Genomic DNA, 13072 nt, shown 5'->3' on the forward strand with positions numbered 1-13072 from the left:
ATGCGTCTCCATGAAGAAGAAGCACTGCCCTTAGTCGCTTTTACTGAGCTCTGTTGTGGAGAGATGGGAAGGAGGCCCCTTTGGTTAACAGGCCTAAAATGAAAGATTTGTCCTGGGAATGATGCAAATGGCATGATTAGAATGACCAGTAAAGCCAGAAGCTGCTGTTTGGTACACCTGAGTTCCAGCCACCTGCAGGTAGCTGGAAGGATGAAGTGTGACGCGCTGAATCTTGTCTAGAGGCAAAGAGGCTTGGAAAGAAATGGAGTTGGGCTTGATGCCCAGAAACTCTGCCAGGCCCTAAAGCAGGGGTTCTTAGTCTTTCTAACACTGGGGCCCAAATGTTCCAGTACAAACTGGTCTGGAGTCCTTTCAAATATTAACTATATTAGTTTAATTGACTGCGATGGACTGGTGACCTGTCCAGGTGTACCTGCCTCTCACCTGCTAAATGCTGGGATAGGCTACCCGCGACCCGTAATGAACAAAGCAGTACAGAGAATGAATGAATCAATAGTTTAATTGATCTCACTCTTGGTTTTTATTTATTTATCATGTACTCTTCAGACTCAGAAGGCCTTTGTTGTGCATCTTTTGGTAAAATCATCTAACTTTTTTTTCCATGTGTTCTTTTGTGCATGAACATTAATGCACATGCACACAGTGTGACACCCCCCCCCCCCCCCCCCCCCCCCCCCCCCCAGATCCAGATCCAGATCCCAGAGGAAAAGATTCACTTCAGACACTAAACCAAACAAACATGGACGTGAGAACAGTTAATGGCTCCCTCGTGGATCGTCATGGCTTCACACCTTCATGTGACGGCAACCCTCGTCCAGGTGGAAAGTTCCAGGTGTTAACGACACATCTGTTAGCTAAGGTAAACACCTGATGTAAAATCCTCCTGATGTGGAGACAGAAGGTCGAACATGATGCAACCTGACATGTTCCAGATTCTTGTCCTTTAGTTGCCGTCCTGAAAGCAGCTCAGCTTCACTCTTTACCTGCTGGTTTCTGACACGACGGACAGGAACTGTTAAGGTCTAACACTAAGCATCATCGGCTCACACGTTGCCAGAGAAACCAGGACACACAGAAACTACTCCACCAGGTCCCAGACCTCGCTAAACCACAGGACCTGGGCCAGAACTGATCCCGTTAAACCACAGGACCTGGGCCAGAACCGATCTCACTAAACCACAGGACCTAGGCCAGTACGTGGACCAGAACTGACCTAACTAAACCACAGGACCTGGACCAGAACTGATCCCCTTAAACCACAGGACCTGGGCCAGAACTGATCTCACTAAATCATTGGACCTAGGCCAGTACGTGGACCAGAACTGACCTCACTGAATCACAGGACCTGGAACTGAACTGATCTCAGTGAACCACAGGACCTGGACCAGAACTGACCCAATTAAACCACAGGCCCTGGACCAGAACTGACCCCGTTAAACCACAGGACCTGGGTCAAAACTGACCTCAGTGAACCACAGGACCTGGGCCAGAACTGACCCCGTTAAACCACAGGACCTGGACCAGAACTGACCCAATTAAACCACAGGCCCTGGACCAGAACTGACCCCGTTAAACCACAGGACCTGGGCCAGAACTGACCCCGTTAAACCACAGGACCTGGACCAGAACTGACCTCAGTGAACCACAGGACCTGGGCCAGAACTGACCCCGTTAAACCACAGGACCTGGGCCAGACCTGACCCCACTAAACCACAGGACCTGGGCCAGTACGTGGACCAGAACTGACCTAACTAAACCACAGGACCTGGACCAGAACTGACCTCACTAAACCACAAGACCGGGGCCAGAACTGATCCCGTTAAACCACAGGACCTGGGCCAGTACCAACCTCACTAAACCACAGGACCTGGACCTGAACTGATCTCAGTGAACCACAGGACCTGGACCAGAACTGACCCCGTTAAACCACAGGCCCTGGGCCAGAACTGACCTCAATGAACCACAGGACCTGGACCAGAACTGACCCCGTCAAACCACAGGACCTGGGCCAGAACTGACCCCGTTAAACCACAGGACCTGGACCAGAACTGACCTCAGTGAACCACAGGACCTGGGCCAGAACTGACCCCGTTAAACCACAGGACCTGCGCCAGACCTGACCCCATTAAACCACAGGACCTGGGCCAGTACGTGGACCAGAACTGACCTAACTAAACCACAGGACCTGGACCAGAACTGACCTCACTAAACCACAGGACCTGGGCCAGTACGTAGACTAGAACTGACCTCAGTGAACCACAGGACCTGGACTAGAACTGACCCCGTTAAACCACAGGACCTGGATCACAACTGACCCCGTTAAACCACAGGACCTGGACCAGAACTGACCTCAGTGAACCACAGGACCTGGACCAGAACTCATCCCGTTAAACCACAGGCCCTGGGCCAGAACTGACCTCAATGAACCACAGGACCTGGACCAGAACTGACCCCGTCAAACCACAGGACCTGGGCCAGAACTGACCCCGTTAAACCACAGGACCTGCGCCAGACCTGACCCCATTAAACCACAGGACCTGGGCCAGTACGTGGACCAGAACTGACCTAACTAAACCACAGGACCTGGACCAGAACTGACCTCACTAAACCACAGGACCTGGGCCAGTACGTGGACTAGAACTGACCTCAGTGAACCACAGGACCTGGACTAGAACTGACCCCGTTAAACCACAGGACCTGGATCACAACTGACCCCGTTAAACCACAGGACCTGGACCAGAACTGACCTCAGTGAACCACAGTACCTGGACCAGAACTGACCCCGTCAAACCACAGGACCTGGATCAGAACTGACCTCAGTGAACCACAGGACCTGGACCAGAACTGACCCCGTTAAACCACAGGACCAGAACTGACCCTGTTAAACCACAGGACCTGGATCAGAACTGACCCTGTTAAACCACAGGACCTAGACCAGAACTGACCTCAGTGAACCACAGGACCTGGACCAGAACTGACCCCGTTAAACCACAGGACCTGGATCAGAACTGACCCTGTTAAACCACAGGACCTGGGCCAGTACGTGGACCAGAACTGTCCTAACTAAACCACAGGACCTGGACTAGAACTGACCCCGTTAAACCACAGGACCTGGATCAGAACTGACCCTGTTAAACCACAGGACCTGGACCAGAACTGACCTCAGTGAACCACAGGACCTGGACCAGAACTGACCCCGTTAAACCACAGGACCTGGATCAGAACTGACCCTGTTAAACCACAGGACCTGGGCCAGTACGTGGACCAGAACTGTCCTAACTAAACCACAGGACCTGGACTAGAACTGACCCCGTTAAACCACAGGACCTGGATCAGAATTGACCCTGTTAAACCACAGGACCTGGACCAGAACTGACCTCAGTGAACCACAGGACCTGGACCAGAACTGACCCCGTTAAACCACAGGACCTGGATCAGAACTGACCCTGTTAAACCACAGGACCTGGGCCAGTACGTGGACCAGAACTGTCCTAACTAAACCACAGGACCTGGACCAGAACTGACCTCACTAAACCACAGGACCTGGGCCAGTACATGGACCAGAACTGACCTAACTAAACCACAGGACCTGGGCCAGTACATGAACTAGAACTGACCTCAGTGAACCACAGGACCTGGACTAGAACTGACCCCGTTAAACCACATGACCTGGACCTGAACTGACCCCGTTAAACCACAGGACCTGGACCAGAACTGACCTCAGTGAACCACTGGACCTGGACCAGAACTGACCCCGTTAAACCACAGGAACTGGATCATAACTGACCCTGTTAAACCACAGGACCTGGGCCAGTACATGAACTAGAACTGACCTCAGTGAACCACAGGACCTGGACTAGAACTGACACCGTTAAACCACAGGACCTGGATCAGAACTGACCCCGTTAAACCACACGACCTGGACCGGAACTGACCTCAGTGAACCACAGGACCTGGACCAGAACTGACCCCGTTAAACCACAGGACCTGGATCAGAACTGACCCTGTTAAACCACAGGACCTGGGCCACTAAGTGGACCAGAATTGACCTAACTAAACCACAGGACCTGGACCAGAACTGACCTCACTAAACCACAGGACCTAGGCCAGTACGTGGACCACAACTGACCTCACTAAACCACAGGACCTGGGCCAGTACGTGGACTAGAACTGACCTCACTAAACCACAGGACCTGGACCAGAACTGACCTCATCGAACCACAGGACCTAGGCCAGTATGAGGACCAGAACTGACCTTTCTAAACCACAGGACCTGGACCAGAACTGACCTCGCTAACGTAGGAACCCCAGATTGGGAACCACTGACCGATGGACCGCAGATCGAAACTAGCCGGTGGTTTGCTCTGGATCAAAGCTTCTCTAGTCGTGATTCCAGCTTTATGTTTCTTGGTTTACTTTCATGTTCTTTCACGTTGTGGCTTTTTTGTCATGTTTTTAGTTTCTGTTCTTGGGTTTTGGCCTTCAGGGTCACATTCTGTTGTTCACCTGGTCTGATGGTTCATTCAGCTCACCTGTGTAGTTAGTTACTCTGTGTATTTATAGTCCATTGGTTTCAGTTCCTCTTTGCTGGTTCATTGCTTTCTGTTTGTTGTCTGTTAGTGTAGTTAGTCCACGTCTTCTCACCCGTCTGATTCCGGAGTCTTTTGTTGAGCTTAGTTTTACTTTATTAAACCCTTTCACCTGCACCAGTCTGCCTCTCGGCCCCTTGACATCTTTTCTCTTCTGAGATGTTTTTTGTGCCTGATCCCAAACAAATAAAAACAATATAAAAAAATCTTAGCTCGTTCCGTATAATGTTCTAACCTGATATTTGTTTTGTTTTGTGCACAACACATTCCATCTAAACACACAAATCAGTCAGAAGCAGAACTTGGTCAGATTCTGAAAATGATTCTCTAACTCAAACATTAATAAAGAGCCATTTAGGAGATACGAGTCAGCTCTTCTAAAAGAGCTGAAGCAATGGAGTTGAATCTTTTAAAAGAGCCGGACTTCCCATCACTAGTAAGAATGAGATTTTCTGCAGAACTTGGTCACCATATTTAATTCTCTAGGTGATAGATTGGCGGCCATTTTGTTGAGGGCCAACGATCTACTAGCACCGGAATTACCACATCAGTTCCAAAACAGTTGTAAAATGTAAATTCAAATAGAATCACAACAAGTCACATTTTATTCCCAGTAGAAGATAAAAACATTTCACCATGTGATGAAAACATGAGCTGATAGTGAAGCATTTCAGAGGCAAAGTCTCTCAGATGGAAAGATGGACAGAGCTTCACCAATCTGAGACACACTGGATCTAAAACTGTGGAACAATTTCAGAAAAATATTCCTCAGACTTTGAAGATCCACCATCTACAGTGTAGAACATCATCAGAAGATTCAGAGAATCAGGAGGAATCTCTGTGTGCATTGGACAAGGCTGGATGCTGGTGATGTTCAGCATTAAAAGCAGACATGATTCTCTACTGGAAACCACTGCATGGACTCAGGAAGACTTCCAGAAACCACCGTCTGTGAACACAGTTCACCCTGAAACCCACAAATGCAGGTTAAAGCTCCATCATGCAGAGAAGAAGCCAGAGGTGAACAAGATCCAGAAGAGGCTTCTTCCGTCTTCTCTGGACCAAAGCTCATTTAAAATGGTCTGAGGCAAAGTGGAAACCTGGATGAAGATGTGAACTAGTTTGTGGAAAGCATGGACGGCGTGTCCTGCAGACTAAAGAGGAGAGGGAGCATCCAGCTTGTTATCAGTGGACAGGTGAAAAGCTGCATCTCTGATGGGATAGGGCTGCATTAGTGCCTATGGCGTGGGCAGCTTCCACATCCTGCCTCTGTATATGATAAAGCAGATGAGATCGTTGTTTTTTTACTCAAAGTGTAAATAAACAGAAAGTTTTTAGAAAAACTTGAACATTTTCATCAGGCCGGATTCTCTTTTCCATCTTTTATTGATAATAAACAACAAATCCATATGTGATAATAAAGAAATGAACAGCTTTTAACCCTCCATGTTTTCTCTCACTGTTTGTATAAAGTCAAAACCATTTTACTGTGGCTGCTTGCAGGTTTTTACATTATTTCCACCTTAAAAACTATCGTCAGGCAGGAGTTAGTCCTTATTTAAATGACATGGATTGACAATGCTGGCAAAGCCCAGTCGTACCATTAGAGACAATGTAGAGGCATCAACCAGGATCCGTAAAATGAATAATCATATAAAGAAGTAATAATAGCAATAATAAAAATAGTACTGTAATGTGTGTTAATGCATTGACATGGACAAACAAACTGTAGATTACACTGTATAAAATAAAGGAAATGCAAACAATGGAGCAGTTTAAAGAATAAAACCAGATTAAGGCCACTTTAACTCTAATTTACAAGGAATCAATCAATAAAAAGTCAGATTATTGATAATTCGTATTAATGTTCTGGGTAAAATCATGACAGACTGAACAGGTCAGGCAGTCTTTGTCTCCCCCTGCTGGTCATCCTCAGCGGTACAACAACGACCTCCATGAAGATGCTCGGCGTGACCACAGTGCTGATGGAGCAGCTACGCACAATAACCATCCAAGCCGTGTGCCAGAGGAGCCTTCCTCATCTCTACGTAGGTGGGATCCTCACAAACCTTCCTGCTGATCTGAAACACACACACACACACACTTCAGCTGGAGTCAGAGACCAGTGTCAGCCCATTTCAAGGTTTTTTTTCTGTTTTGTTCAGTCGTTTGCTTTGTTTTTGTTAATCAGCTTGAGCACAAAAAGACTCCGAACCAGGTGAAGTTTACCAAGAATATCAACAAATATTTGTGTTTACGCGTATTAATCAGTCTACGGCAGACTGAAGAAACAAACATATTTCAGGCAGAAAATTGAAGGTTTTTCCTCTCAAACCACAAAAACAGCTTATACGTGTCTGCAGTTTATCACAAACACAAGAAAAACTACTTTTCTGCTTCATATCTCAGTCTAACCCTTTAAATTTGTTTTCATAGTTTGACCAGGAAGATGCTTGAGGTGAAATGGTCTCTTTTAGGAGTGCGGCCTGAAGCTTAAAGGAGGTCTTGCTTTTTGTCTCTTCATTGATCAGACGGACTGGAGGCTTAATAAAACGTAGACGTCACTGATTCCTGCTGCCTGAGAGGCACGCCATGCCTGATGATTCATTCTGAAAAACAAGCTACGTGGCCGTAGATGCATGTACATGGTTCGATCTGACTCATTAACCAAAGAGGACACGAACATCAGATTATCTTTGCAGAGAGCAAAGCCAGATCCTTTCTGATGCAAAGCTAAAAACGGTGGACCTGTGAGCTCATCTGCAGCGAAGCTAAACTATCTCAGAAATGAGCGTCATCCAGGCCCAGGACCTGGACCATGTTCTGGTGAGTGTGTGTGAATTGTAGCCTCAGTTTCCTGTTCTTAGCTGGCAGGAGGCACCCGGTGTGTCTTCTGCTGCATTCTGGTCCAGACAACTGCTGCTCTGGATGTTTTCTCTTCTTCAGACCATCTCTGGAAACCCTGGAGATGGTTGTGGGTGAGAATCCCAGTAAATACTCCGACCAGCAACCATGCCACGTTCAAAGTCTCTTAAATCTTCTTTCATCCTCATTCTTATGCTCAGATTAAACTTCAGCATGTCTACGTGACTACATGCTGCCGTGTGATTGGCTGATTAGACATTAGTGTGAACAGGAAGTTGAACAGAGAGATGATAAAATGGACGGTGAGTGTATCCTGTGTGTAATCTCATGTGAAAATCAGGAAATAAAACCCGACACTGTGACTGTAGCGAGACGTTAGCATCGTCCAGATGATCAGATTTAACGTGTCGGAAAGTCACCATCAGTCTGATGAAGCAGCAGGTGATGACGAAGCTGTACAGGAACATGAAGCCCAGCAGACCAATCAGAATCCACATCAGCTGATCAGCAACAGGAGGATGAGGAGGATGAGGAGGAAGGGAAGGTGGGAGGGGACATTCCTTCTCTTTTTGTTTTTGACCTAAAAAAGAAAAGTAGATTATTTCCACTTTGAGCCAAACACAAAGACATCAGCCCTGTTTGAGGCCCAAAGTTTAACTTCATTCCTCCAACTCAGTGAGTCGAGAGAAGAATCATGAAATTAATGTTCACTGGCTTTAAATAAACCATCGAAGCAAGCATGACAACTTTAAAGTCCGTAACTTGTCCCTCGTGAGAGGAAGCAACTATGAGTTAGTTTGGCTGAACTCTCCTCTCATTAGTTCATGAAAACAGCCTCCAGTCTGATGTGACTTTATTCTGATTAAAACCTAGAAATCTGATTTTTTTATCAAAACATGTAAATGGGGTGAAAATTTTAAAAAGATATCATAAAGAAACTGCCCCAGTTTTATTCCTAAATATGAACCCATGGGTACCAGGTGTCCCGTGGATGGAACACGACACATAAATAAATGTATTTACTCAGGTTCCCTTCCAACTACCTCCACATGTTAGACACCACTGGAAAGCAAAGATTCCTGAGATGGGAATGATGTGTAACATTCCAGGCTCCAGCCATGACTGTAGATTCAGTAAACACTTGTTTCTGGACAGTCTCAAATTTATCTGTGAGCCGTCTTGTTCTCCAGCAAGATGCTGCAACAGAAAGGCTCCTGTTACACCAGCAGGCGTCCAGGAAAATCGCTGCTGCACACGTCTTTTATTCATAAAGACACGTCTCTGGGGAAATTTGCAGGATTTTAAGGGATTAAGTGTCATTTTAACTGATTAACTGTCAATTTTGGGCTAATTTGCCACCATGTCGAGAGTAGAAATCTGTACAGAAAGAAAAAATCTTTATTGATAGAAAACAGAATCTGCTGCAGCAACATTCAAGCAGCTCCAACTCCAAGCAGGGGCATTGCTAGGCATAAAGCTCTGCTGTGGCACAGGCCCCCTACCACATATCACCCGTCTCACACACACACACACACACACACACTGCTCTGTGCCACTGCCTCAACATGTGCAGAGACAGAATGAGCTCCTGAGTTGTTTCCTCTGTTTGGAGTTAACACTTTTGCTACGCGTTTGAGTTGAAATATAAATCTTCTCCCGTCTGAATTATCTGAATTAATGTATGATAAATATTTACTGTTTGAAATTAATGGCAGCATTTTTACTGGGGGACGTGCCCCAGTAAATGGGGTCTGGCGACGTCGATGTCTCCAAGGTCCTCCTGAGTCCATAGCCATGGTTACATGGACACAAGTATCCAGATTAAAATGCATCATGTAAACGTACCACTCAGAAGATTCTGATCCGATCACGCTCATTCGGATCAAATTTCATCTCTATCAGGACGGGCGCATCTTGCCGATCGTTGTTCCAATCAACATGCATGAAAACACGTACTCTGACATTCAGGTTGAAATGATCTTTACTGAGCATGCCTGTTACATCAACATAATCCCAGACTTTATGTTACGGCTTCAGACTCCCTGAATCTTCTCCCAACATTCTGCTCTGTAGACGCTCAAGGACCAAAGTTCTTTACAAGCCGTCGCTGAGAAACATCAGTTGAACTTGTTGATGATTCTCTGGTGGAGTTTGGAACAAAGTGGTGACCCATCTATGTTAGAAAGACCAAGCCTTTAGTGGATGCAGCTTTTATACCTAATCCTGACACCCTCACCTATCACCAGTTAATCTGCAGGATGGAGAATCTTCCAGAAACATGTAACTGAATATTCAAGAAATGTATCTGCCTTTATTTGACTCCAAATCTAGTTTTACCAAGTATGTTGCTGCATCAGATTCAACATTTTTTCTGTTTTTGAAACACAAACATGAAGTTGGTCTTAAAAAAAAAACACAGAAAATAATTCATTTGAAACTCATATAATTACTTCCTAGTTAGTCTGGAAATATACATTTCTGTCAATCTGCTGTAAAATACTTTTTATTCTGATTTAAAATAAATAAATTAATAATAATAAAAAAGATCCAACGTGCTGCATCTATCAGAACAATGTAACCTATCTATCTATCTATCTATCTATCTATCTATCTATCTATCTATCTATCTATCTATCTATCTATCTGTCTGTCTGTCTGTCTGTCTGTCTGTCTGTCTGTCTGTCTGTCTGTCTGTCTGTCTGTCTGTCTGTCTGTCTGTCTGTCTGTCTATCTATCTATCTATCTATCTATCTATCTATCTGTCTGTCTGTCTGTCTGTCTGTCTGTCTGTCTGTCTATCTATCTATCTATCTATCTATCTATCTATCTATCTATCTATCTATCTGTCCATCTATCTATCTATCTATCTATCTATCTATCTATCTATCTATCTATCTATCTATCTATCTGTCTGTCTGTTTGTCTGTCTATCTATCTGTCTGTCTATCTATCTATCTATCTATCTATCTATCTATCTATCTATCTATCTATCTATCTATCTATCTATCTATCTGTCTGTCTGTCTGTTTGTCTATCTATCTATCTGTCTATCTATCTATCTATCTATCTATCTATCTATCTGTCTATCTATCTATCTATCTATCTATCTATCTATCTATCTATCTATCTATCTATCTATCTATCTATCTATCTATCTATCTATCTGTTTATCTATCTATCTATCTATCTATCTATCTATCTATCTATCTATCTATCTATCTATCTATCTATCTATTTATCTATCTATCTATCTATCTATCTATCTATCTATCTATCTATCTATCTATCTATCTATCTATCTATCTATCTGTCTGTTTGTCTGTCTATCTATCTATCTGTCTGTCTATCTATCTATCTATCTATCTATCTATCTATCTATCTATCTATCTATCTATCTATCTATCTATCTGTCTGTCTGTCTGTTTGTCTATCTATCTATCTATCTATCTATCTATCTATCTATCTATCTATCTATCTATCTATCTATCTATCTATCTATCTATCTATCTATCTATCTATCTATCTATCTATCTCTTCTCTGTAAATTATGTTTTGCTGTTATGAAGCTTAACAGATCTGATGTTTTGTGTCGGCATACCTTGCAGTAGTTTAGTTCCTCTTCCTTCTTCTTGGTAATCCACACCATTTTCTTCCACCGAGAACTCGCACACATAAGTCAAGCTCATTTCTTTTGGTGCAATGTTGAACAAGATGAAAACATATTTCTTAGGATTTTCTTCATACATGGAAATGTTTCTACATGTTTTCTGTCCTCTCTGGCAAAGTGTGCTGAAAACAAACAAAATAAACGTGAATTAGACAACTAATCATCTTGTGTGAGTGGTGGGTGTTTAACTCGTTGGTTTAGGAGCTGTTTGGGATGTGGGAGGAGTAAATAAATGTCCTGCTGCATGCGTTATGATGCCAGTTTGAAAAAATGTTTGGAGGGTTTTTATTTCTGAAAATAGATTAAATAAACATTTTTTCTTGGCTTTCTTCTTAAGTTTTTAGGTTCTGTTTCCCATCGTTGGATCATAATATTTGATTAGTGCAAACAAGTGGAACAAACTGCCAGTGGAGATTAAACTTTCACCAAATGTAGACATTTTTAAATCCAGGTTAAAACATTTCTTTTCTCATGTCTATGCATGAAATCTGCACGGTAACTTTTTTAACTTATCTTGCTTTTAATCATTTTAATGTAATTTATTATTTTATTGTGATTATGTGTTGATGCCTTTTACTATTCTAAATATCTGTAATGTCTTTGTTTTATGTAAAGCACTTTGAATTGTCCTGTACATGAAATGTGCTGTACAAATAAACTGGCTTGTGTAAAAGAGATTTTCTTTTTAAAATTTGATCGTTTAATTCAGAAACATGTAAAATATTCTATAGTAAAATAAAAAATATTGCAAAGTATCATATCATTGCTAGCTGTATGTTCTTGTGTGTTTTTTTCTAAGAAAAATGTAAAGCCATCAGAGGTTTTGGATCTTCTAATCTTAAAAGAACCGAAACTCCTCGGACTGCTGTTCCTTTCAGGATGCCCTGTGTCTTTATGAATCTAAGTAAAGCTCTAAACACACTTGTAACCATGCCTAGTTATGATGTGCTGCACATGTTAGTGTTGCCGGTATGAAACCAGCATTTTCACTAACAGAACCATCATACACATTATGTGTTGCGGAGGTCTAAGCAATGAAATGCATGTTTTTACTTTGCAGGGAAAAATTTGGGATTAAAATATGTTTTTATGCACTAAACTAACAGTGAGTCCTTCAGAGGTTTCATATCTTCTAATTAATTATTATTGTTTGTACTTAAATTAAATAAAAAGAGTACTACTTCCAAGATTACAAAGTATTTTTCACTTCATTCATAGTTCTGGACTGAAGGTCCAGAATGTAAAAGTCAACGTCTGGCAGCAGAAACTCACCCTGAATCACGTTTTAGCTGAACATCCTTCACTTTCCCATCAGAAGTGTGCTGGCAGCTGATTATGGCTAACTGGTCCAGGCTGACGGTCTCTGGTTGGATCACTTCAAAACCTGATCAATGAAAATGATTCAAGACAATCAGGAAACAAGGATCCCAGCTGGCGTTCAGCCTCATGGTGAGGTGGGTCCTACCGTGGCTCAGGTGGAAGATGAAGACCTGATAAACTGTGAAGACGAAGCAGATGCTGGAGCTGCTAAACGCCATCTCAGCTGTGCGTCTCCTTGCTGTTTGGTTAGAAAATGAACTTAAAGAGAAAAACCCGTCACGGCTCACCACAGTTTAACAAAATGCTGAAAAGCTGAGCTCTGAGAGGAAACTGGAAATTGTGAGGCTGACGTGCTGAGCAAGTCAAACTGAGCGGCTTTGGTTTTTGTAGTTTCTGTGGTCTGAGCTCCTTCCTGTGATGACATGCAGTACTAACTCATTTTTTCATTTTTTCCTCAGCAAACAATAAGAGTAATACGCAGAACTTCCTGGAAGGCAGTAAATACTCTGTCTTTGTTTCCACCTGGGGAAAACGTAGAAATCAGTTCCAGGTGAATGTTGTTGAGCTGCTTCCAGCTCGTTTCATAAAATCCTTAAAAAAAAGCAGCTGA

At 43.4% G+C, this 13072-nt stretch overlaps 1 protein-coding gene across 1 annotated transcript; it reads right to left on the reverse strand.

The window, feature by feature from the left end:
* Positions 1-5972: 5972 nt before the first annotated feature.
* Positions 5973-12837, reverse strand: LOC121649825. The gene is made up of 5 exons (XM_042000918.1): positions 12608-12837; positions 12415-12526; positions 11074-11264; positions 7895-8055; positions 5973-6691 (listed from the first exon to the last, which is right to left on the reverse strand). Exons 1-5 carry the CDS (start codon positions 12678-12680, stop codon positions 6605-6607), a joined length of 624 nt encoding a protein of 207 aa, XP_041856852.1. The 5' UTR covers positions 12681-12837; the 3' UTR covers positions 5973-6604.
* Between the last annotated feature and the right edge of the window lie 235 nt (positions 12838-13072).

The sequence above is a fragment of the Melanotaenia boesemani genome, chromosome 12 (genome assembly GCF_017639745.1).
Source record: "Melanotaenia boesemani isolate fMelBoe1 chromosome 12, fMelBoe1.pri, whole genome shotgun sequence".
NCBI lineage: Eukaryota > Metazoa > Chordata > Actinopteri > Atheriniformes > Melanotaeniidae > Melanotaenia > Melanotaenia boesemani.

Bases quoted from the DNA above. Each gene is read 5' to 3' on its own strand.
- LOC121649825 (XM_042000918.1), bottom strand. From the start codon at position 12,680: ATGGCGTTTAGCAGCTCCAGCATCTGCTTCGTCTTCACAGTTTATCAG. The intron at 8,056-11,073 runs GTATGCCGACAC...TTTCTTTTTTAG, and splicing joins AGGAACTAAACTACTGCAAG to GTCAAAAACAAAAAGAGAAG. The intron at 6,692-7,894 runs GTGACTTTCCGA...TGTGTGTTTCAG, and splicing joins GCTGCTTCATCAGACTGATG to ATCAGCAGGAAGGTTTGTGA.